Source organism: Oncorhynchus clarkii, chromosome 24 (assembly GCF_045791955.1).
Source record: "Oncorhynchus clarkii lewisi isolate Uvic-CL-2024 chromosome 24, UVic_Ocla_1.0, whole genome shotgun sequence".
NCBI lineage: Eukaryota > Metazoa > Chordata > Actinopteri > Salmoniformes > Salmonidae > Oncorhynchus > Oncorhynchus clarkii.
The window spans coordinates 101,878-128,050 of NC_092170.1; the positions used below are offsets into that span (position 1 = coordinate 101,878).

The 26,173-nt window shown below is 42.1% G+C and overlaps 1 protein-coding gene and 2 non-coding genes across 5 annotated transcripts in view; all 3 read right to left on the minus strand.

Moving 5' to 3' along the window:
- LOC139382186 (ATG16 autophagy related 16-like 1 (S. cerevisiae)) overlaps positions 1–26,173 on the minus strand; it is a 53,243-nt gene that overhangs the window by 11,678 nt on the left and 15,392 nt on the right. The window contains exons 5-14 of one of the 3 annotated variants that reach the window (XM_071126046.1): positions 23,033–23,106; positions 16,562–16,813; positions 15,950–16,015; positions 14,405–14,491; positions 12,266–12,328; positions 11,947–11,991; positions 10,489–10,591; positions 9,152–9,257; positions 3,555–3,625; positions 581–652 (exon numbers count right to left, since the gene is read on the minus strand). In XM_071126046.1, coding sequence (XP_070982147.1) covers positions 581–652; positions 3,555–3,625; positions 9,152–9,257; positions 10,489–10,591; positions 11,947–11,991; positions 12,266–12,328; positions 14,405–14,491; positions 15,950–16,015; positions 16,562–16,813; positions 23,033–23,106 — 939 coding nt within the window. The remainder of the gene's footprint in view (positions 1–580; positions 653–3,554; positions 3,626–9,151; positions 9,258–10,488; positions 10,592–11,946; positions 11,992–12,265; positions 12,329–14,404; positions 14,492–15,949; positions 16,016–16,561; positions 16,814–23,032; positions 23,107–26,173) is intronic. The other 2 variants (XM_071126047.1, XM_071126048.1) reach the window with 2 other exon arrangements.
- Positions 8,836–9,103, minus strand: LOC139383210 (small Cajal body-specific RNA 6). The gene has a single exon (XR_011628709.1). It is a non-coding gene; the product is annotated as a small Cajal body-specific RNA 6 (non-coding RNA).
- On the minus strand, positions 10,104–10,370 carry LOC139383209 (small Cajal body-specific RNA 6). The gene has a single exon (XR_011628708.1). It is a non-coding gene; the product is annotated as a small Cajal body-specific RNA 6 (non-coding RNA).

A 26,173-nucleotide genomic window follows, 5' to 3' on the forward strand; every position in this document is an offset into this window, starting at 1 on the left:
CCCCCTCCTGCTGCCGGCCTTCGCAGATTCTGCCATTAACACCTCTGAAGTAACCGGTAATAGGCTACACCAGAGGTCGGCAACCTTTTCCATTTGGAGAGCCAATTTATCTTATAATTTCTACCGATCTGCGAGCCAGTTATGATTTTCATTTGCACATTTGTGGAACGTTTAATTTAGTTCGTCGCCTTTGTATCTCAAAATCACTTACATTTTGGTTAAGCTAAATGATACAAATCTAAAAATAACCTACATAAAGCAAACACAGAAACATCGCAGCCTGCAGGTAAAAAATACACTGATAAAAATAAACATTCTATAAATCGCATGGCCTGTCTGCAACAAACTTGAAAACATTGTTTCAACTAGTCAATGGATTAGTCCACTGATACAGGAGCAAAATCAGACAGGTTCTTCGTGTAAAAAATAAATAAAAATTCATCTATTTGCGACTGCTCGACCAGTCAACAAAATAGGGTCAGCCCTACAACCTTCATTTGCATGCTACAACAATAAGGACAAGCTAATTGGGTTTGTTTTGTCCTGGATGTATAGAAGGGCCCTTCTGAGGCACACTTACCCTCAGTCTGTAGTCATCCACAGTCCAGATCCTACTGGCAAAGTCATTGGATGCAGCCAGCAAGTAGGAGCCCTGCGACATACATCACCCAGTTAAACAGGGGAGTGGAAGAGCATCATTGCAGTCAGACATAGGTCATTCAATTATATTTTCTAAACCTGAACTCTGAGGCCCACTGAAAAGACACAAGAAATCTAGTTCAAAGACAACAAAAAAATTGTTCAGGTTGCAACACCGCACAAAAGATGGACAGTCGTGACTCATTAAACTTGCTGTGCAAGTATCAACAAGCAAAAAAAAAAGTCAACAGTTAACATGTCATCCCCCACGCATAATGCAGCCCTTGGGCCAATTATTGCCAACAATTCAAGTTCAAACAGGACAGGAGATATGCTTGTTCAAAGTTTATAAATGCCGGATCCCTATGGAAAAACGTGTCATTCACAAGTTAGTCAAAATTGGGCTAGTGGTGTCATTTATCGTGTATAACTAACGCAAATATGAACAGAGACAGATCCATAGTCTCCCCTCCGATTTCTATTACTGGTCATGCTGCAGGGTTGGGGTCAATTCCATTTAGACCTTCAATTTCTGAAATGTAATTGATCCCAACCCTGCTGCAGAGGTAGCAAAACAGAAGGCAGAGGTTGCCTGTGACCTGAATAGGGGAAATTAGGTCTTGCCTGAAATGGCAGCCTATTTCCTATAAAGTGCGCTTCACTTTATAGGGCAGGGTCCTTTTTATTTTATTTATTGTTGGACATGACTAAAAACACAAGCAAATCAGCTCCAAGTGATTTCATAGTGAAATATACTTTCCAAATGCAGTGAACTCAGACCTTGACTTTTTCCACATTTTGTTATGTTACAGCCGTACTCGAAAATGTATTCAATTGTCCCTCCCCCCAAGTCCACACACACAAATACCCTATAATGACAAGGCAAATTACGGAAAATAGCACATTTAGACAAGTATTCAGGACCCTTTACTCAGTCATTTGTTAAAGCAACTTCGGATGAAGTTGAAGCTACAAGCTGGGCACACCTGTATTTGGGGAATTTCTTCCATTCTTCTCTGCAGATCCTTTCAAGCTGTCAGGTTGGATGTGAAGCATCGATGCACAGCTATTTTCAGGTCTCTCCAGAGATGTTTGATTAGTTTCAAGTCCGGGCTCTGACTGGGCCACTCAGAGACCTGTCCCAAAGCCACTCCTGCGTTGTCTTGGCTGTATACTTAGGGTCGCTGTCCTGTTGGAAGGTGAACCTTTGCCCCAGTCTGAGGACCTGAACAGAAAAAAAATGGATCTCGCTGTACTTTGCCCCATTCAGCTTTCCCTTGACCCTGACTAGTCACCCAGGCTCTGCCAAAAACATTCCCACAGCATTCTACCACCACCATAGTGATTGTGCCAAGTTTCCTCCAGACGTGGCGTTCGACATTCAGGCCAATGAGTTCAACCTTGGTTTCATCAGAGCAGAGAATCTTGTTTCTCATGGTCTGGGAGTATTTAGGTGGCATTTGGCAAACTCCAAGTGAGCTGTCATGTGCCTTTTACTGAGGAGTGGCTTCCATCTGGCCATCCTACCATAAAGGCCCGATTGGTGGACCACTGCAGATATGGTTGTCCTTCTGGAAGGTTCTCCCATCTCCACAGAGTAACTTCAGAGCTCTGTCAGAGTAACCATCGAGTTCTTGATCACGTTCTCCCCAGACTGCTCAGTTTGACCGGGCAGCCAGCTCTAGGAAGAGTCTTGGTGGTTACAAACTTCTTCCATTTAAGAACGGAAGCCACAGTGTTCTTGTGAACCTTTAATGCTGGAGAAATTGTTTGATATCCTTCCCCAGAGCTGAGCTCTACAGACAATACCTAAGACCTCATGGCTTGGTTATTGCTCTAACATGCACTGTCAACTGTGGGACCTTATACATACACAGGTGTGTGCCTTTCCAAATCATGTCCAATCAATTGAATTTACCACAAGTGGACTCCAATCAAGTTGTGGAAACATCAAGGATGATCAATGGAAACAGAATGCACCTGAGCTCAATTTCGAGTCTCAGAGTAAAGGGTCTGAGAATATTTATGTAAATAATGTTTCTTATTTAATACATTTGCAAAAATTCCTAAAAACCTGTTTTCACTTGGTCATTACGGGGTATTGTGAGTAGATTGATGAGGAAAATATTGAAATCAATTTTAGAATAAGGCTGTACCGTAACAAAATGTGTAAAATGTCAAGGGGTCTGAAAGCACTTTATATACAAAAGTGGACACCCCTTCAAATTATTGTGGCTTTCAGCCACACCCGTTGCTGACAGGTGTATACAATCGAGCACACAGCCATGCAATCAATCTCCATATACAAACATTGGCAGTAGAATGGCCACACTGAAGCGCTCAGTGACTTCCAACATGGCACCGGCATAGGATGTCATCTTTCCAACAAGTCAGTTCGTCAAATTTCTGCCCCGCTAGAGCTGCCCCGGTCAACTGTAAGTGCTGTTATTGTGAAGTGGAAACGCCTGGGAGCAACAAAGGCTCAACCACAAAGTGTTAAGCCACACAAGCTCACAGAAAGTGACTGCCGAGTGCTAAAGCTGGAAGCAACGTCAGCACAATAACTGTTAGTCTGGATCTTCATAAAATTGGGTTCAATGGCCGAGCAGCCACATTCAAGCCTAAGATCACCATGAACAATGCCAAGCATCGGCTGGAGCGGTGTAAATCTGGAGCAGTGTAAATGCATTCTCTGGAGTAATTGATCACGCTTCACCATCTGGCAGTCCGACAGACGAGTCTGGGTTTGGCGGATGCCAGGAGAATGCTACCTACCCGAATGCATAGTGTTAACTAAAGTTTGGTGGAGGAGCAATAATGGTCTGGGGCTGTTTTCATGGTTCGGACTAGTTGATGATCCATGATATAGGGTGCCATTTTAGACAGGCTAGGAGATTAATCAGGATGACACTCACAGCACTGTCAAACTCTATACTGGTGATCCCGGCGTTGCTGCCAGTCAGAGCACCCTTAGGCTCACAGCGACCTGCATACAGGAAGAAAAGAGGGGTATTCATTAGTGCACACCGTAGCAAAAAATGTTGCATAAGAAAACGTTTAGCAATCAAAATGAGCTTTTCTTATTGGACAAATTCAGGTTAGTTTATCACCGTTTCCATCCATTTGCTTCCTTTGGGTTGCTAGGGAATATACCCCAGAACCATATCTAATCGGTGCCTACGGAAGTCCCTGACCGGTCTACTCAAATCTTAGAGACAAATAAATGGCAGTCAATTTGAAAGGGGGTGATGTCTGGGCCGTGTTAAATTGTAGCACGTGACGGAAAACTAAAATTAGCGTTTCGTATTGGACGAGTTCAGCTAGTCCCCCCCCCCCCCCTTCAAGACGTTTTCTTTTGGTGACGAATGAACAAGACCCATGACAGACTGCTACAACACAGAACAAAAGAGTACCCATTAAAATACACACCAACTGAACAGTCAACCATTTCAAAATTACAACCTTTGTGCAATTCTATGCAGCTATGGTAAATAATCTGCATTGACATAAGGGGCGTGAACGTTTAAACGAAAATCGGGATCCTTAATTTTAAGAAAAATCCCTGACTGAAAGCTGTTCCCCTCACCCCAAAAATGTATCACAGTGCAGCTGGCTAGCCCGCGCTTCTCTTCGCTAATGATTTGAGCGTGTGTTCAGTCTTCGGTCTGTTTTGTGTAGAATATCCTGGCCTATTCATTGATAGGCCCTGCTTTACTGAATTTGAGAGACATTGCAAGCAAAGAAATTGCGAAATACAGCTTTTGATTGCCGACAGATGAGCCTAGTGTGTGGTTCTGACTCGGACAGCCTGTTGGCCAACCTGCATATACTTTGCCCCTCCCCCCATCCCTCGCAATGAAAGATGCGTCTGTGGTGCAGAATCAGAATTCTTTAGGTAACATATGAAAATGAATAAAACATCTTATTTATCAAAGTATGCTTATGTGGAAAAGTTACTTGGGCCCAGAGAAGGGAGAGGTCGGGTTAGTCTTATCTATGAATGTGTCTAACTATTCCTAAACCATGTGAAGGGATGGTGTGATTAATGGGGAACCAGTTACGTGGCTCCACAATGTCTGTGTGCCAGTCACTCTTCTCTCTGTAAGCTTGTCCAGGAGGGGTTGTATTTTTATGGGAGTATCTAGCAATTGACAATTGATATATGTCATTGGATGAGGTAATGTTTTGGTTCTAAGTGGTACCAAGAACGAGATAAGAACTTCAGTTTAGGAGACCAAACTGAAGGATAATTTATAGCCAATGCTGTCTGGCTATAGGATACTCCTTTTTTCAAGTAAAAGGTTATTTGTGTAATGTTCCTAAGATCTGTTATTTGTCATGTGAGTTTAGATAAGTGTGTCTTTGCTATAAAGGATCTCAGTTGCCATTATGTTGACACTCAGAGAATTCATTCATAGACACTGAATTGATCTGAGAGTCACAGGGCTATGGTGAAGCTCATAATTAAATATGGACTTTATGATAACTCTGACTTGTGTGTGGTTTGCTCTCATGATTTGGTAATACAGGAAATTTCCATGACACGTCTCTCACAGAAGTACGGCAACTAATATCAGTCTCCTCCAGTCCAAAAACATTTAATCTTTAGAGTCGATTCCTAGTGGACGATTCCTACCAAAAAAAAACGTCCTTCCCTGGCTTTTCCAAATTGATTGTATTTTGCATTACTTATTTTACAGTATATCACAAAAGTGAGTACACCCCTCACATTTTCGTAAATATTTGAGTATGTCTTTGCATGTGACAACACTGAAATTATACTTTGCTACAATGTAAAGTAGTGAGTGTACAGCTTGTATAACAGTGTAAATTTGCTGTCCCCTCAAAATAACAACACAGCCATTAAATGTCTAAACCGCTGGCAACAAAAGCGAAAATGTCCAAATTGGGTCCAAAGTGTCAATATTGTGTGTGGCCCCCATCATTTTTTCAGCACTGCCGTAACCCTCTTGGGCATGGAGATCACCAGAGCTTCACAGGTTGCCACTGGAGTCCTCCTTCACTCCTCCAAGACGACATCACGGAGCTGGTGGATGTTAGAAACCTTGCACTCCTTCACCTTCCGTTTGAGGATACCCCGCAGATGCTCAATAGGGTTTAGGTCTGGAGACATGCTTGGCCAGTCCATCACCTTTACCCTCAGCTTCTTTAGCAAGGCAGTGGTTGTCTTGGAGGTGTGTTTGAGGTAGTTATGTTGGAATACTGCCCTGCGGCCCAGTCTCCGAAGGGAGGGATCATGCTCTGCTTCAGTATGTCACAGTACATGTTGGCATTCATGGTTCCCTCAATGAACTGAAGCTCCCCAGTGCCGGCAGCACTCATGCAGCCCCAGATCATAAAAATCCCACCACCATGCTTGACTGTAGGCAAGACACTTGTCTTTGTACTCCTCACCTGGTTGCCGCCACACACGCTTGACACCATCTGAACCAAATAAGTTTCCAGTAATCCATGTCCTTAGTTTGGTTGTCTTCAGCAAACTGTTTGCGGGCTTTCTTGTGCATCATCTTTAGAAGAAGCTTCCTTCTGGGACGACAGCTATGCAGACCAATTTGATGCAGTGTACGGCGTATGGTCTGAGCACTGACAGGCTGGCCCCCCACCCTTCAACCTCTGCAATGCTGGCAACACTCATACGTCTATTTACCAAAAGACAACCTCTGGATATGACACTGAGCACATGCACTCAACTTCTTTGGTCGACCATGGCGAGGCCTGTTCTGAGTGGAACCTATCCAGTTAAACCGCTGTATGGTCTTGGCCTCCGTGCTGCAGCTCAGTTTCAGGGTCTTGGCAATCTTCTTATAGCCCAGTCCATCTTTATGTAGAGCAACAATACTTTTTTTCAGATCCTCAGAGAGTTCTTTGCCATGAGGTGCCATGTTGAACTTTCAGTGACCAGTCAGTATGAGGGAGTGTAAGAGCGATGACACCAAATTTAACACACCTGCTCCCCATTCACACCTGAGACCTTGTAACACTAGCAAGTCACATGACACCGGGGAGGGAAAATGGCTAATTGGGCCCAATTTGGACATTTTCATTTAGGGGTGTACTCACTTTTGTTGCCAGCGGTTTAGACATTAATGGCTGTGTGTTGAGTTGTTTTGAGGGGACAGCAAATTTACACTGTTATACAAGCTGTACACTCACTTTACATTGTAGCAAAGTGTAATTTCTTCAGTGTTGTCACATGAAAAAGATGAAAAGATGAAAAATATTTACAAAAATGTGAGGGGTGTACTCACTTTTGATATACTGTACATATTTCAAAAAAATAATTGAATTTCGCGCGCTGCCTTTTCACCGGAATGTTGTCGAAAGGTTAACTTGCTGGCTCCCTAGCTAACTTTACGTGTATGACATCACACCCGTTGAATGTCGGCAAAAAAGCGTAATGAAATTGTCAGCAGAGCAGGTTAGGCTGTTCATGTTATCCAATTGTAAACAAATCATTGGCCAGAGCATCAAGTGTGCTCTCTGAATGCTCGGAGAGTGAAACGAGATGGGTGGGTCTAAAGCTTGAGGGTGTGAACAATGCTGAATGGGTGAAGACAGAGCTCTTCACAAGATAAAACATTCAAAAGTGAGTTTACAAGTTTAACTTTTAAAACATAATTACTTTCCCATTGTTCCTCAAATGCAGTGCATGACATTGTGTAGCTCTGATTCTCTACTTTAATGAAATTCTGCTACATAAAACCAAATCCAGGTGGTGAGTCAAATGGATTAATGGGCAATGATCGTGCACATTACCACACAATTTAATTTAAGCCTAACTGAATGATAACGAATGCTTATTTATCAGCATTGGCACTCACATTTAAAGCAAATTATTTGACCGCACGCCTTATGGGTAGATAAGATACTCTTATGTTTTAATTTGTGAAAAGCAGCAGTTAGGGCACCACTTTATTTACTATAAGAAACAAAAACATGCTACGTATTGCAGTAGGCTTTTAGAATATTGCAAAACATATGCTTGACTCTATCCGAGTTGATGCGTGAGGGGAAGCAAATGATAGCCAGCCTGTGCAGCCAGCCCATCGAAACCACATTTAAAGTATACATAAACTAATTTCGCACATAAGAGTTAGCCTAAAGACAAGATTAAATTGACAGTCTGATGAGTGACAATATTATCAGTGTACACGAAGAGATGGGCGCAGCTTAGAATTGACAGATGCAGGGAAAGGAGCATCACAATTAAATCCTGCTTCAGAAAGACTCCATGCAGGTAAAACGTTTTGATTTCTATATAGTATCAGAAATAGCATATTCTGCAGTTTGTGACACTTAGTTGTCAAATAACAAATTCAGCTCTATTTCCAAATAACTTTTCCCAAGAATATCCACGCTGTCCATGCGTTCAGCACCACTCGAGCAGCAGCATAGCTCTGGCTATTAAGCAAAGACGAGTAACTTAAAAAAATAAAAAAAAATAAAAAAAAATAATAATAAAAAAATAAACAGAATAGCATATTTTAATACATTCTTATTTCCACAATGTTTCTTTAAACCTGACAAAACAATATAATGGATTTAACTCTTGAACTAGCTTTTTAAAAAAAAAATTTTTACTTCTAGCCTATGAGATTTGGAGCCTGCTGGTTTTCTGTTCCACCCGATAATAAATTGCACACACACAGTGTCCCGGGTATAAATCAGTCCCTGATTATATGGGAAAATGGAAAAAAAATGCAGTGTAACTGGCTTCAAGGTCCAGAGTGGAGGGCCTTTAAGAAAAAAACAAATGCCATGTTTAAAAAATGTTTAAAAAAATAAAATTTCTAATGTGATCTTCATAAACAACCAAACGATTATTCTTCGGGTCACATAATTGAAATGTATTCATTGGACTGTTAGAATGTTGAGTCATTGGCTGGAAAGGGGGATCCCGAGTGGCGCAGTGGTCTAAGGCACTGCATCTCAGTGCAAGAGATGTCACAGTCCCTGGTTTGAATCTAGGCAGTATCACATCCGGCCGTGATTGGGAGTACCATAATGCATTGGCCCAGCGTCGTCCAGGTTTGGCCGTTATTGGAAATAACAATTTGTACTTAACCGATTTGCCTATTTAAAGATTTTTTTCTTTGCGTTTTAATGGAAACACTAAAACTGTCACATACCTATTGACACTCCCATTTGGTGCACTAATCATTCTCCTGTCATGAAGGTCTCAGCTGCAAAACTTGAGATCATCTACCTATCCCAAACCCACACCCTGATACTCCTTGGTGATTGGTCATGTTGGATGTCCAACATCACTGTGATGCCTTGGTCTCAGAGACACAGGATGCGAGGTCATCCTCTCTGTCAGCAGCCCCTGTGACCAACGATGCACAACTAGAGTATGCTGGGAGTACAGCAAGGGCTGCTGGGAGCAGAGGGGACAATGGGAAGGGACTTGGGCAATCAGACCTTTTACATTTCATCACTGACCTCCAGATCAACAAGTCACACACTTTCCTCATACAAAGACGTCACATACCTGAGACCACTTCCCACAGTTTGACCCTGCGGTCCATCCCTCCGGTGGCCAGGAGTCGGGAGCCTGGGCTGAACCGCACCGCATTCACTTCCCCATCATGGGCTTCCTGAACAGACAAATGCCACACACAGTGGTGACCAGAGGTCATCAGCGTCATTCATGTTGATATAGGCACACACGCAACTGAACATTTTTCAAAAAGGGGTTTGCGGCAGAAAACATCTTATTTGCAGAATTCGTCCATTTGGTGCCTAATAAAAACTAAAATTGGGTTTTCACAGTAAATACAGGCAGTGACTGTAGATACAGAGGTTGTTTTTAAACCACAAACGTCATACACACTTTGCCAATTGGTCCACAGTTCCTTTGAAAGTCCATAAAAGCCATTTGTGACTAGTTTAGCCGTATGTCGCCTAGGTTTTTTTTGCAGAAATGCCTTCTGGAACATGTTAACTTTCATGTGCCTTAAACTTGTACGCCATCTGTAAATACGAATAAAGTTGTTAAAGTGTCATCTATTTATACAATATTTTTATCTGGACACTTTGTTCACCTGGAATTTCTCATCATTGTAGGCTACTACTTTTACCACTTAGTCTTAATCTTTACTACACTACTCACTGTTAGCACATAACCTCACATGTGAATCCTTAAAGAGATGGGTGGGGCTGGCTTAAAAAGGTGTGAACAATCCTGAATGGGTGTACACAAAGAGCTCTCCAGTAGGTGTCCCAAAATAGTCAAGGGCCATTTTCTCAAGTGGGGTTACAAGTTATCAGAATTACTTTCCCATTGTTCCTCAAATGCAGTGGATGATATACCATTTTGTAGTTCTGTGTCTCTGCGTTCATTCAATATAAAAAACACAATTTCAAATTTTTCTACATAAGACAATCAAGGCGGCCGATCACATTTATTTTTCTTTCTCTTCTGCATCGTTTTCTAAAGTCTAGGTCTCAGCTTGAAAACTTGAGATCATCTACCTATCCCAATCCCACAACCCCACACTCCTTGGTGATTGGTCATGTTGGATGTCCATCACTGTGACACCTTGGTATTTTAAAGAGACAGGATGTGAGGTCATCCTCTCTGTCAGCAGCCCCTGTGGCCAACGATGCACAACTAGAGCATGTTGGGAGTAGAGCAGGGGCTGCTGGGAGCAGAGGGGACAATGGGAAGGGACTTGGGCAATCAGACCTTTTACATCTCATCATTGACCTTCAGCACCTGACCTAAAAAATTTCATAAATTTCAAAAAAAATGTGTGCATGTCCACATGTGTGAGAGCTGGCCTGATCTCAAAATACTGTGTAGGAAAATGAAACCAAGACACTTACAAATACATGGAGGGCAGTGGAGGGAACGCGGACATCGGCACACACTCCGGAGGTCGTCTCCGTGTTTTCAGGTGATGTTCCGTACGAGTTCCCAGGACGACGCCTGTCAACAGAGAAGAGATCCGTAAAACTACTAATCACCTCAAACACGCAGACAATCAAAAACAAAATGCATTCAGGGAAGTCGAAATACAAACATATGTTCACAGAACTCATAGCACAACATGCAATGGTCCCAGGGAAGCCAGTGCATGGTCAGAAAGCAGAGCGATGGAAGTGGGAAGTAGTCAGGGAACTCTTGTCAGGAAGCAAATGGAAGCCAGGGATTTCTAGGATCCCAAATCAGTTGCCGCTAACGGCCAAACTAGACCGCAAGCGTAGCATAGCTGAAACGGTAACCAACGAGACATGCAGAAGCAACTCACAACTGCCTCACACTTAATTTTAGTCTGTTTCTATGCTAACGGAAAGGAAAATCCACACTGGAAATCCTTCAAACAAACAAGGCTACATACTATATCCAATACGCTATAGCCAAGTGTCACAGTAGCTAAATAGTGTAGGAGCGGTTGCCAACTGTAAACCACTTTAGCTGGGAAGCTAACCAACATGGAGCAAAACAATTGACTTATTTACAGTAAGCCAACAAACGTAATGCTGCCTCAAGAGAAAGACATGAAGTCTAATACCATGGTAATTTCACATCTAACAACCCATATTAAAATTACCTTTTTTTAAATTCATAAAATAACAATTTATTTTATGAATTTAAAAAAAGGTAATTTTAAAAAAAAATTATATATATATATATATATATAAAAACAGCTTATCAAAGATGGCTGGCTAATTTAATTATCCTGCTTTATGGAACACCCCAGTCTCCACGCTTATTTACATACCGGTATAAGGGTGGGGAAATCACATACAAAGACGCAGGTGCTTTGAAAAGCATGTCAGTATGTGATATTTGCACCCTAATGAGGGTATACTTACGAGATGAAGCACTTTGGAATTATCAAACAAATTACCCCATTCACAGATGGAATTAGTCTTATACTCAAAACAAGCAATAAAAAAATAAAAGGTAACATTCAGCAAGAGTTCCAGAATTTATGAATTTGCATAAATATGATTTTTAAAGCGCCATTGAATCACTAACCAAGCAAAAGTTATGTCCGAGACCATGTTTTAAATCAATCGATCAGTTTAAGATTTGATGGTCAGTCAATAAGTGCCACTGTCATTCCCAGATTTGGCCCTAGATAAATCCCACGTGGGAAACTAATAATCTGACCAAGTGTTTTAATTTGTTTTCACTGAGAAGCCAAATGTAAGTGCCATCATCCTGGATTATTTTTAGTAGCTACATCAAGATGCCTACTCTAACACACACACACACACCCCCACACAGGCGTGCACACAGCTTTGAGCCCTACAGACACCACAGTGACGTTTCACCTGGAGTCTGGAGGAAGGAGTCCGGGATGCACAGACTCAGATACGCTGCAGACGGACAGACAGAGAGAAGCCATCAACAGGATGGACACACCCGTCCAAAGGATCCACAGTAACATAAGGGAAAATGTTTGAAAATGTAATGAAACAGAAAACGAAAAAAGCCCCTTTCCAGGGGTGTATTCATTAACGCACACTGTTGCAATACTTTTTGCAACTCTTCCATTTGGTGCCTTATGAACACAACCCAGGACAGACGAACAGACAGACACCCATAGAGCGGAAGACTTCAGACTCGCCACAGAGAACCAAGCAAACGCACCCAAATATGTTGGAGATGGAGTCCAACAGGCCGCTTTGAGGAGGCTGTCCGGAAATACGTTTACTACAAGAGAGGATCAGAGAGGGTTATTTCATACGCGACGCAAAACCCTCGCCAAAAATATACATCCCGGTCCAGAAAAATGCCTAGCCCCAGCTTTCTAGGCACTTGTGTAGATTTGAAAAGATTTGAAATATTGAGTATGAACCAGACTTTGAAAAAGTATTTAGGGTATTTCAATTACTTTCAAGACACATTTGGAAGTACAGCACCAGTCAAAAGTCCAGACACCTACTCATTCAAGGGTTTTTCGTTATTTTTACTATTGTAGAATTAGTGACAACATCAAAACCATTAAATAACACATGGAATCATATAGTAACCCAAAAAAGTGATAAATCAAAATATATTTTATATTTGAGATCCTTCAAAGCAGCCACCCTTTTCCTTGATGACGGCTTTGCACACTTGCCATTCTCTCAACCAGCTTCATGAGGTAGTCACTTGGAATGCATTTTAATTAACAGGTGTTCATTTGTGGATTTTCTTTCCTTCTTAATGCGTTTTAGCCAATCAGTTGTGTTGTGACACGGGTGGTATACAGAAGACTTTCACCTATTTGGTGAAAGAACTGCTCAAATAAGCAAAGAGAAATGGCAGTCCATCATTACTTTAAGACATGAAGGTCAGTCAATCAGGAACAGGTCAAGGAGTTTGAATGTTCCTTCAATTGCAGTCGCAAAAACCATCAACGCTATGATGAAACTGGCTCTCATGAGGACCACCACAGGAAAGGAAAACCCAGAGTTACCTTTGCAGCAGAGGTTAAGTTCATTAGAGTTACCACCCTCAGAAATTGCAGCCCAAATAAATGCTTTACAGAGTAACACACATCAACTGTTCAGAGGAGACTGCGTGAGTTAGGCCTTCTTGGTCGAATTGCTGCAAAGAAACACAACTAAAGGACACCAACAAGAGACTTGCTTGGGCCAAGAAACACGAGTTATAGAAATTAGACAGGTGGCAATCTGAACTTGTCTGATGAGTCCAAATTGATTTTGTTCTAACCGCCGTGTCTTTGTGAGATGCAGAGTAGGTGAAAGGATGATCTCTGCATGTGTAGTTCCCACTATGAAGCAAGTGGTGTGATGGTGGTGGGGTGCTTTGCTGGTGACACCGTCAGTGATTTATATAGAATTCAACGAACACAACCAGCATGGCTACCAAAAGCATTCTGCAGCGATAGGCCATCCCATCTGGTTTGCGCTTAGTGGGACTATCATTTGTTTTTAACAGGACAACGACCCAACACACCTCCAGGCTGTGTAAGGGCTATTTAACCAAGGAGAGTGATTGAGTGCTGCATCAGATGACCTGGCCTCCTCAATCACCCAACCTTAACCCAATTGAGATGGTTTGGGATAAGTTGGACCGCAGATTGAAGGAAAAGCAGCAAAGTGCTCAGCATATGTGAGCTTCCTCAAACTCCTCCAAGACATGAAAAAGCATTCCAGGTGAAGCTGGTTGAGAGAATGCCAAGCGTGTTCAAAGCTGTAATTAAGGCAAAGGGTGGCTACTTTGAATAATCTCAAATATAATTTTGATTTGTTTGACACTTTGTACAATAATAGTCAAGACATCAAAACTATGAAATAACATAAGGAATCATGTAGTAACATGTAGTAACATGTAGAAAACAGTAAAAATGAAGAAAAACCCTTGAATGAGTAAGTGTCTCCAAACTTGACTAGTACTGCAAGTATTTGGATTATATATTTAGTAGCTAAATATTGGAATGCATTTGGAAATAGTGTATTTTCTAATACAACAAATAAATACTCCCATGCATTTCAACCCAGGTCAGTATGGTATTTGGAAGAAAATCTGAATAAGTGGGCTTTTTATAGTAAGTTAATTTGAAAATAAGTATTTAAAGAACAAATCATTTGAACCCAGGTATGGTATAAACAATATGTAAATTGAAGATTTCACCCAAGCCTTTCATAGGGTAAGGTGGAGCTACTTCCATATTGTTTAGATCTATCAAATTCTTAGATCTACATCAAGTGTGTAGGACTGGCGAAAGGGGCCGTTTCTGGACAGGGTTTCACTAAGAACATGTTTGAGTCACACTCCCACCTGGGGGTGCGGCTGAGCGGCCGGTTGGGAGAGGCCTCTCTAGTGCCTTTCCCAGAATCCTCAGCTAGAACCTCGATGTCGTCGTCCCTGAGAACAGGAGACCAGAAAAGTCAACCACCAATCCTAGGGGTGAGTCTCAATTGTAATTCCTTGATCCCTCGCATCCGCTCTTGCCATAATTAACTGTATAGTGTGATATGCATTTAAATTGTAGATTTGATTACCGTAATTGCTGGACTATTAAGCGCACCTGAATATAAACCGCACCCACTGAATTATAAAAAAATATGTATTTTGTACATAAATAAGCCGCACATGTCTATAAGCCGCAGGTGCCTACCGGTACATTGAAACAAATGAACTTTACACAGCCTTTAAACGAAACACGGCTTGTAACAAAAATTAAAACAGTAGCCTACCAAGAAAGTCATTGGTCACTATCTTCCTCCTCCTCCTCCTGTGCACTGAAACCACTGAAGTCATCTCCTTCGGTGTCGGAGTTGAATAGCCTCAGAATTGCTTCATCCGATGTTGGATCGTTTTCATTGTCGCTCTCGTCACTTTCATCCGGAGGCAAATACCCCACTGAGCTCACGCTGCCCCTTCAACACGCAGCAGTCCAGCCTTTCGAAACCCGTTGATGATAGTGGATTTTTTGACAATGCTCCACGCTGTCAGGACCCACTGGCAAACTTGACCATAAGATGCTCTTCGCCTGCGGCCCGTTTTAGTGAAGGATTTCTCCCCACTTGTCATCCAAGTCTCCCACTGAACAAGGAGCGCCACCTTAAATGCAAGATTTACACTGATGTCGAGTGACTGCAAATACTTTGGGCCATCTGCTTTTCTTCCCTCTGAAAGCTTTTGTTGTCTTTTTGCAGTTCCTCACGCTGCTGTTTCCAACGTCTTATCATCGACTCATTAAGGCCAAGCTCCCGTGCAGCAGCTCTATTTCCTTTTCCAACAGCCAGATTTATCGCCTTCAACTTGAAAGCTGCATCATATGCATTTCTCTGTGTCTTTGCCATGATGAGGGTGACAAAATTACTACCGTAATCAGAATGATGGGAAGTTTGAGCGCGCTCGATTTACGTCACATTATGTGACGGTGTTCAGTTGACGGCATGAATCTTGTGAAAGCGGGAAAAAAATCCATAAATTAGCCGCGTCATTGTATAAACCGCGAGGTTCAAAGTGTGGGAATAAAGTAGCGGCTTAAAGTCCGGAAATTACGGTAATAAAATATTTAAATGTCATCTTCCTCAAATATTGAACCGAGAATGAAGGGTATGATGAAGACGCTTTGCGACAGTAAAGAAAATCTGATTGGTCCTCAACTCGCAGCTCAAACACTTCATTCAGGATAAAGTGGAGTTAGCCTGCCACGGAAAAGGTTAAAGCTGATGCATTCGTTGCCATAGAAATGAACCTAACTAAAAAAGGTAAGTCACCCCAAGTTGAGTTAAGAATTGACCAGTTTAGCTCACAAACTACTCTATCCCTCTGCTCAGAGCAGTCTGTGGTTCTATGGTAAATAATACTCACGGGTCCATGGGCAGGGGCTCCTTTGCAGCGTCTGCAAGCTCCTTCTGAAGCTTGGCTTGTCTGCGTCTGGAACGAAAAGCATGAGAATAACTAGATAAAATGCACTCATTACTGGATTACACAACAACCCAAACACTTATTTGGAAGGTTTTACTTCAAATTAATGTGACATGAGGTCATCCTGCCTGCTTTAGTTGAATCCATTGATTGCTAGTTGCTCCGGATAAGAGTGTTTGCTACATGATTAAAATACAAAAAGCACTAAAATTGCATGCAGGCCACTTGGGGGAACCTAGAAGATCGATCTCTGAGCCACAGCTGGGTCTCCAAGCCTTCTCACCGCCAGGCCAGCCACCCAGTTGCTCTATGCACCCTCATCACACTAGGATATGATACAATTAGAGCCGAGTCAAGCTGTGACGCCCTGGTTCACTCACTTGTAGGTTCGGTTTCTGTAAAATATGGAGTGCTAAAGCTTGGAATAAATAAAATGTGACTCAGTGACAAGACAAAGTTGTTTTCCTCAAGAAATAGAATATGCTTCATATTTTGTTTCGTTGCCATGATACTTCCTGGTATCGTGATACCCGGTATCAGGACAACCCCACTCACTTGCAGTCTTTCTCATTTTCCGCATTGAGCTTGTTGGCCTCTTGGGATTTCTCAGCCATCCAGCGCGACACCAACTCCTGGTTGTCATCGGTGGTGCGCCGCAGCTTCTCCTCCAGGGCACCGAAGGTGATCTGCAGGGCGTCGTACTCATCCTTCAGCGTCTGGTTAGCCTGCTCCAGGTCCTGCAGCTGTCCACGCAGCTCCCGGCACTCTCCCTCCAGCTCGGCAATCTGCCGCTGGTACTCCTGCATCCTGGCAGATAAGATTGGCAGAAAAATGTAATCATATCGGGGGGGGGGGGGGAGGAAAGACCATTTGGGATGGTCAGTTGCAATGGGTATAGATTAGATTATTCGACAACAAAAATATAAAACACATGAAACAATAAAAAGTTACAGTTCATAAGCAAATCCTTCAATTTAAAAATTATTAGGCCCTAATCTATGGATTTCACATGACTTGGAATACAGAAATGCACCGTTGGTCACAGATACCTTAATAAAAAGGTAGGTAGGTGCTTGAAACAGAAAACCAGTCCGTATCTGGTGTGACCACCATTTGCCTCACGCAGCGCGACATCTCCTCAGCATAGAGTTGATCAGGCTTTTGATTGACGCCTGTGGAATGTCCCACTCCTCTTCAATGGCTATGCAACTTTGCTGGATATTGGCGGGAACTGGAACATGCTGTTGTACACATTGATTCAGAACAGCCTTTCTTAAAAGTTTCGGTCGCAACGTGTTCGAGTAAATGTATAATTATTTCATTAATTTGGCCAAGTGCAACTGTGCTCCCTGTTCAGTGCGCTCTGCTTAGCAGCGGTGCCTCTGCTCAGCTTGGCAGCTAAGCGAGTGGGAGGGAGATGTGCTTCACCGGATCTTTTTTCGGCAGTTTTCTTGAAGATCACCCATTAGCCGCAGAGCTGTCGTTCAGCAGAAGATGGGCTGTCTGCTACTAACTTGTCATTCCCACACACCATCACTCACCGCTGTCATCGAATTTGACTCAAGCTAGCCAGAAGTTCTGACTGAGATCAATCGTTTTGAAACAAATACAGCGATGAGTTTCTCACTCTTGGTTTCATACAAACATTGACAAATAACGAGGAGCGCCCACAATGTGTTTTGTGTGGAGAAGTGCTTAGTAATGGGTCTCTTAAAACGAATAAATGAAAATGAAATGTCCTGACCAAACATCCACAGCATGACAGTAAACCCAGGGACTTGGGGGGGGGGGGGGGGGACAAAAAAAAATAGCATTTTTGTCCCCCCCAGTCTGATCATTACAACGTTAGCTATTGTTTTTGCATCAACCCCACTAGACCGGAATCAAACGATGAAACCATCAGCCAAACGATTGATTCTGTTATTTCAGTGCAATGCCAGTTTTTTTACAAGGCCAATATGGCAATGTAATTTTAGAGCTGTCAGTTTCCCTAGCTAATTACCTACTTTTCACACTGACAATTATAAACAGCTGTAATGTCACAGGCTTCACTGTCATGGTGAACAGTAAAGGCCTGCGTGGGACCCATTTCTTCATCCCGCTCCCACAGCTTTTCATGCACACTCCTCCCCCACCTGGAGGGACAACAAAAATATTTTCATCCCAAAGCCACAGCTTCCCGCGGGACCTGCAGTCATCTCGCGGGAATGCAGCCCTCTAGTCCACAACACTGCTCACCAGCAGGGTCAGACAACCAACGAAGGACCAGTCCACGGTCTTTTCTGTATATTAAAAATACCAGTGAATGTTACAAAGTTCCATCTTGAATTGATGGGTAGCTAGAGGAAAGCAGTTTAAGCTTAACCTGTTGGTACTAGGGGGCAGTATTTTCATTTTTGGAAAAATAACGTTCCCAAATTAAAACGGGATATTTTGTCAGGACAAGATGCTAGAATATGCATATAATTGACAGCTTAGGATAGAAAACACTAACGTTTCCAAAACTGTAAAGATACTGTCTGAGTGTAACAGAACTGATGTTGCAGGCGAAAGCCTGAGAGAAACCCATTCCGGAAGTGACTCATCTTTTGAAAGCCCTGCGTTCCGATGCGTCCCTATTGAGCTGTGAATGCCCTATCAACCAGATTACGCTTTCTACGTATTCCCCAAGGTGTCTACAGCATTGTGACGTAGTTTTACGCATTTATGTTGAAGAATACCCGTAGGCGGCTTCATTGCGCAAGTGGTCACCTGATGCTCCCAGAGAAATTCTCACGTAAAATACAGAGGTAGCCATTATTCCAATCGCTTCTGAGAAACCAATTGTCCCGGTTGATATATTATCGAAAATATATTTGAACAACACCTTGAGGATTGATTATAAACAACGTTTGCCATGTTTGTCGATATTATGGAGCTAATTTGGAATATTTTTCGGCGTTGTCTTGACCGCATTTTCGGTCGATTTCTCAGCCAATTGTGAAGAACGGAGCTATTTCGCCTACAAAAATAATATTTTTGGGGAAAAAAAATGAACATTGGCTATCTAACTGGGAGTCTCGTGAGTGAAAACATCCGAAGCTCAAAGGTAAACGATTTAATTTGATATCTTTTCTGATTTGTGACCAGGTTGCCTGCTGCTAGCTAGTCATAATGCAATGCTAGGCTATCGATAAACGTACACAAATGCTTGTCTTGCTTTGGCTGTAAAGCTTATTTTCAAAATCTGAGATGACAGGGTGATTAACAAAAGGCTAAGCTGTGTTTCAATATATTTCACTTGTGATTTCATGAATAGGAATATTTTCTAGTAATATTTATGTCCGTTGCGTTATGCTAATTAGTGTCAGTTGATGATTACGCTCCCGGACCCGGGGTGGGTAGTATCAAGAGGTTTTAAGGCAGGTGTGACAAACCTCCAAAGTTGATTTCCAAACTGTATGAAGGTTTGTTTTTTTGATGACAGAAAACAAGTAAAACAAAAATGTGAGGAAGACCTGGAAGAAGCTATTGATGATTAAGGGTTAAAAGACATGAACATGACTGGGGATTCAAACATATCTTAGACAAATTACTATATAGTTTAAGACCAGCCATAGAAATAACTATATGCCAGTGAATCTGAATTACATGGACTCAGAAATGTCATTCCTCTGCTGAGGTGTAAAACACAAAAGGGGACACATTTGCATATGCTATGGTCTTGTGAAGGCTGGCTGAATTCTTTCAAAGAGTATGTTATTTTATCTCAACATGCCTACAAATTCTCCCCATTCCTTAGTTTCTTCAGATAAGCAAACAAAACCATGAAACCAAGCACTTATAGCAGCTAAGTAATGCATTTCCATTAATTGGAAGGTTGGTTATCCTCAGGAAATGTCAAGTTAAGTATCACTAGCTTTGATTTACTACAAGATTACGGGTAAACTGGGCAACTGTCATAAGGTCTGGAGGCCTTATATGGAATACAGTTAGAATAAAGGAGTCTGTATTGAAAACATGCCCATGTCAGGGGAGATACCTATATAGGAAATCCCTAGCTGCTGGGCTGCTCAGTCCTGGTGGTCTGCCGTTCTGTGGGTTGTCACCGGCATTGGCCTAACACACCCAAAACTAGTAAATGTATGTTTCACTAAGATCCTAAAGCTGAGTGGGGTGTGTTGGGGCACTGAAGTGTGGTAAACCCCTAGGGACAGGACGGGGCAACCCAGCTATAGTGTGCAAGTATAAATAGTTGTACATTACGGTTTGTCCTGTGAGATTAATTGCTGAAATTGCCGTTTGTGTTTTAAATGTATATATTTGAGGAGTATGTGGGCTATTTATAAAATTGTAACCTTTTCATTGATAATTAAAACATTTTAAGGTGGGAACTGGGAAGGAAATTGTATTGGGATGGAGTTGATTTATTGAGTAGGCTGGTGGGGGTCGGGCGTACAGGCAGCTCAGGCTTGTTAGTCAGTCTGGCTGAAATTTGATAGAGAGGATGTCTTAAAGTCCATCAAAAGTCTGTAGTTTGTTAGTCTAATGGTTAAAGGTGCAACATTATTTATTACCGAATTACCTATGATCGAGTTCAGTCTTCTTAATCAGTTAAACATAATTAATAATATCTTACCTAGCTAGACTGGGCATTTGTGCTTACTTTTTTATTTCAAATAGACGACTTATTGGATTGTGTATAAATGCAGGAAATGAGCTTTAGATGCCCCAAAAAACATCTGGGAGAGGACCCCCCCCCCGCCAGGTTACGTCACACCCACTTCTAAAACCAAAATGGCGCCCCTGGCTTCAGGAAACAGTGCTTCAACAATGGAATAGTAAGTCAGCTCTCAGGGTATTGTTGTCATTTTATAACAGGTGAAGATAATGTAAGCAGAAATAAGGGATTACAATACGGTGAGTTTCTCTTTCAAACAATCACCTTGTACACAACTAGCTAGCTAACATTAACCAAAGCAAGCTAGCCAAAAACGTATACTGCAACCCTAACAGTACAGATAAAAAAAAAAATCCAGGCCTACTGTACTGTTGAAAACACGTCTAGGTTGGAATTGTTGCTGTTAAAATAAAAGTAATCATTTTTATTCTGAACTGGAATAAACTGAAGCAAGATGCTTTGGAGACAAACACTCACAGTTCTGGGTTGCTAATCTACTGGTACAGCAGGAAGCAGTCTCCTGCCTGCCTGAGATAGCAGTAGATGTTCTAATCCAGTTTGGCACCACATACCTATACAAGTCAGTGCTAGGTGAGTGATTTCCTTGTCTAGTGACTCCTTGTGGTGGGACAGGTGCCTGCAAGCTGACCTCGATCGACAGCTGGACGGCGTTTCCTCTAACACATTGGTGCGGCTGGCTTCCGGGTAAAGCGAGCAGTATGTCAAGAAGCAATGCGGCATGGCAGGGATGTGTTTCAGAGGACGCATGGCTCTCAACCTTTTTGTCTCTCCCGAGTTAGAACAAGACTAAACTACCAATTGGATATCACAAAATTGGGGGGGGAAGAATAGTAATAATGTGCTTTTACCCCTTTACAAGTACAGAATCAATGCTGCATATGACGTCAGGGTTGCAGTCAAAAACGGCAGCCAGAATAGACCTGCTTGTTTAAACCGTCAACCAGCCAAACAACTCATTAGGATTGCGTGTTTGTGTTTTCTGGTCTACACCTGTGTGATGTGATCAGATTATTAGATTTCATAATAAAAATGATATTTTAACAGTCACAGTTCTGACCTATACTTTTTTTCAACAATCATTTCTAAAGTAAGATGTACAATAGGCCTGACCATTTTTCATCTGTATTGTTACTTAGGCTTGCACTATTAAAAACTTAGCTTGTGTGTTCTGTTAGACATTTGTGTGATGTGATAAAATCAGTTTATTCCTGTTCAGAATTTAAATTATTTATTGTATTTTAACAGCAACAGTTCAAACCTAGACAGATATGCAAGAGTTTTTAAGTGGGGATCAAACATGAATAGCTATTTGAGTATTAAGTTATTGTTGTCGTCTATATTGCATTTGTTTTGGGCGTTAGGGCAATGTAATGTACACATATTTACGTATAGTTGCAGGTCTTCCTGGGTCCCAGGAAAACAGAATTTCTAGTTTGGGCCCCAGGCTGAAAGTTTAAGAACCCCTGATTCAGAGCATCCCAAACAGCCTCAATGGGTAACACGTCATGGAAGAACTGGGACAGTTTCAGCTTCCAGGAATAGTGTACAGATACTTGCGACATGGGGCCGTGCACGATCATGCTGAAACGTGGTGGCGGAGGATGAATGGCATGACAAAGGGCCTGAGGATCTCATCGCGGTCTCTGTGCATTGAAATTGCCATCGATAAAATGCAATTGTGTTTGTTGGCTATAGCTTATTCATGCCTATACCATAACCCCAACATGGGGCACTCCGTTCACATCAGCAAACTGCTCGTCCACACGATGCCATAGACGTGGTCTGTTGTGAGGCCGGTTTGACCTACTGCCAAATTCTAAAACATTGAGGCGATTTATGGCATAGAAATTAACACTTGATTATCTGGCGACAGCTCTGGTGGACATCCCTGCAGTCAGCATGCCAATTTCATTCTCCCTTACCTTCTGACATCTGTGGCATTACAAAACTGCACATCTTACAGTGGCCTTTTGTCACCAGCACAAGGTGCATCAGTGTAATGATCATGCTGTTTAATCAGCTTCTTGATATGCCCCGTGTCAGGTGGATGGATTATCTTGGCAAAGGAGAAATGCTCACTAACTGGGATGTAAACAAATTTGTGCAAATGACAGAAATAAACTTTGTGCGTATGGACATTTTCTGTGATCTTTCATTTCAACTCATGAAACACCACATTGTTCAGTGTAAATAGGATGGGTCAGAAATCCCTGATTTATCAGGAAGAAACCATACCTCTGGTTCATGGGAACGACATCAGTAGGTAACAATATAGCAAATAGCTGGAGTGTTGGAAAGTACAAAAAGTCCCAATCAAGACTAAATAACATGTAGAGTAAACTCACTTGGCCTCATTGTGCTGAATCTCCTTGTCCTTCTGCTGAATCTGGTGGTTCAGCTCAATCACACTCTGGGCCAGCTATATGAAAGCAGAGCAAGAGAGAAGAGAAAGACATTCAGTCAAAAACATCCACAACTGATGGCAAGTTAGTTACAAAACAAACCCAATTATAAACAAATGGAAAGTCAAGGTCTTAAATCCAGACCTTGCTCCAAATTACATAGTCGCAGACATTTTAAGACTTATTTGAATCAAATTAAAAAGCTAACCAACAGTAGTATGCTCTTCAGATAATGTCTGGTAAATAAAGTCATTTGAGCAACAAGCTTACTTTGAAATCACAGCTAGCCACATGGTTAACACAAGACTTATACACATTTCACCCCTTCGATCAATCATGACTCATGATCAATCCTTTATTTCCAGCCATCAGTCACCGCATCTTTGGGGACAGGGCTACATAAGTCTTGTGAGTTATAAGGCAATGAGGCCAATGACAAAGTCAAAAACAATGGAGCCTTTGATTCTGGTCCTCCGTCCCACTCCTGCCCCATACACAGTGATTTAGTGGAGGGTGTACACAAGCGTACGCCACATACCCACTTTTTCAGTTGCCATTGCATATAATCACTTCATGCCGGAGAATACAGTATTACCGAAACACAAGGGGCGCTATTTCTATTTTTTGACACAACAAATTTAGGCAACAGGGATCATGAGCCAGGAGGGGATTGAATGTTTGAAGTAACCAAGAAACTTGATCTTGACATCTAGCCACTTAGCTAACAAACCAAATGCATAGCTGGGGCACTGAGCATGATATCATTTGACATCGTAAGATTTCTTAGTTACTCTTAACTTACTATAAGCAGTGGCATAGCACATGCCCCTCTTTATAACTGGGAACTTTCTGACTCAGTTTGGACTGCCTCAATTACCAGTCAAAAGTTTGGACGCCTACTTATTCCAGGGTTTTTCTATATTTTTACTATTTTCTACATTGTAGACTAATAGTGAAGACAATTATACACAAATGGCTGCCGTTTTATGGGCTCCTAACCACCTGTGCTATTTTGTTGCATTGTTTGTAACTCATTTTTGTACATAATGTTGCTGCTACCGCTTATGACTGAAAAGAGCTTACGGACATCAGAACAGCGATCACTCACCTCGAACTGGAAGAAGATTTTATCTTTAAAGACTAAAAAGTGAACTATAAACTGGACGATCTACAATTAAGACTATCCTAACAATGGTATATTAAAAACTAATATCTTACATTTCACCGAGACGTGGCTGAACGACGATACGGATATTATAGAGCTGGCTGGCTTCTCCGTGCATCAGCAGGACTGAGCAGCTACGTCTGGTAAATCGAGGGGCGGGTTATTTGTTAACTGCTGGTACTCGATGTTTAATACTGAAGAAGTCTCGAGGTATTGCTCACCTGAGGTAGAATACCTCATGACAATTTACCAAGAGAGTTCTCATCCATATTAATCGTAGCCACCAATTAAACACCACAAACCGATGCTAAGATCACTCAGCGAGTTGTACAAGGCCATAAGCAAACAAGAAAATGCTCATCCAGAAGCAGCGCTCCTAGTGGCCTGGGGACTTTAATGCAGGGAAACTTAAATCCGTTTTACCTCATTTCTACCAGCATGTCAAGTTCAACCAGAGAGAGAGAATTTTTTTAAAAATGTATTAATTTTTTTTAAATAAAAGAAATCAACTCTAGAACACCTTTACACCAAACAGAGCTCTCCTTCACCCTCCATTTGACAAATCTGAACCTAATTCTATCCTCCTGATTACAATCCCCAACTAAAGCAGGAGGTACCAATGACACGCTCAATACGGAAGTGGTCAGATGGTGCGGATGCTACTTTAATGTTTTGCTAGCACAGATTGGAATATGTACCGGGATTCATCCAATGGCATTGAGGAGTATACCACCTCAGTCATCGGCTTCAACAATAAGTGCATCGACGACGTCATCCCCACAGTGACTGTACGTACATAACCCAACCAGAAGCTGTTTTACAGGCAACATCCGCATCGAGCTAAAGGTTACAGCTGCCGCTTTCAAGGAGCGGGATACTTATCCGGACGCTTAAAAGAAATCCTGCTATGCCCTCAGACAAACCATCAAACAGGCAGTGTCAATACAGGACTAAGACTGCATCCTACTACACTGGCTCTGACGCTCGTGTGATGTGGGAGGGCTTGAAAAATATTACTGACTGCAAAAAGGAAAGCCCGCCGCGAGCTGCCCAGTGACACGAGCCTACCAGACGAGCAAAAAGCCTTTTATGCTCGCTTCGAGGCAAGCAACATTGAAGCATGCACGTGAGCATCAGCTGTTCTGGATGACTGTGTGATCACTCTCCATAGCCAATGTGAGGGAGACCTTTAAACAGGTCAACATTCAAAGACTCGGGGCCAGACGGATTACTGGGACGTGTACTCAAAGCATGCGCAGACCAATTGGCAAGTGTCTTCACTGACATTTTCAACCTCTCCCTGACCGGGTCTGTATTACAGACCACCATAGTCCCTGTAAAGCTGATATTTTGGTTAGAAGACTTACATGCTGACCAGACCGCATGCATCGCGTAGTCTGGCCCACCCACAAACAGGTTGAAATATCAAAAAGTGAACCAATTATATTAATTTGGGGAAAGGTCAAAAAGCATTAAACATTTATGGCAATTTAGCTAGCTAGCTTGCTGTTGCTAGCAAATTTATCCTGGGATATAAACATTGGGTTGTTAACATTTCAGGTAAACTAAGTCCTCTACGCCGACAATTTATACACTTACGTCAATACATATGTGTTCGAAAATCAAAAACTTCATGAGAACCTAGGAGCTCATTTTGCACCACAATTCTATAGGCTATGCAAAAGCACGAGAAAACAGAGGATCCCATCAGCTTTCTATAGGCTAGGCCTACTATATTTATTTCTCAACGTTCCTAATATTAAGCACATTGTTAATCTTTACAACAGGAGTATAGTCTACCTAGCTGGCATGAAAACGAACCACGGGAAAAGCATTCTCCATTCACTGTAAGCGCATAGATGACATATATTTTCCCAGCTGCCCCCGTTTCAAGACATGCATGATAATGGTCTTTTAGG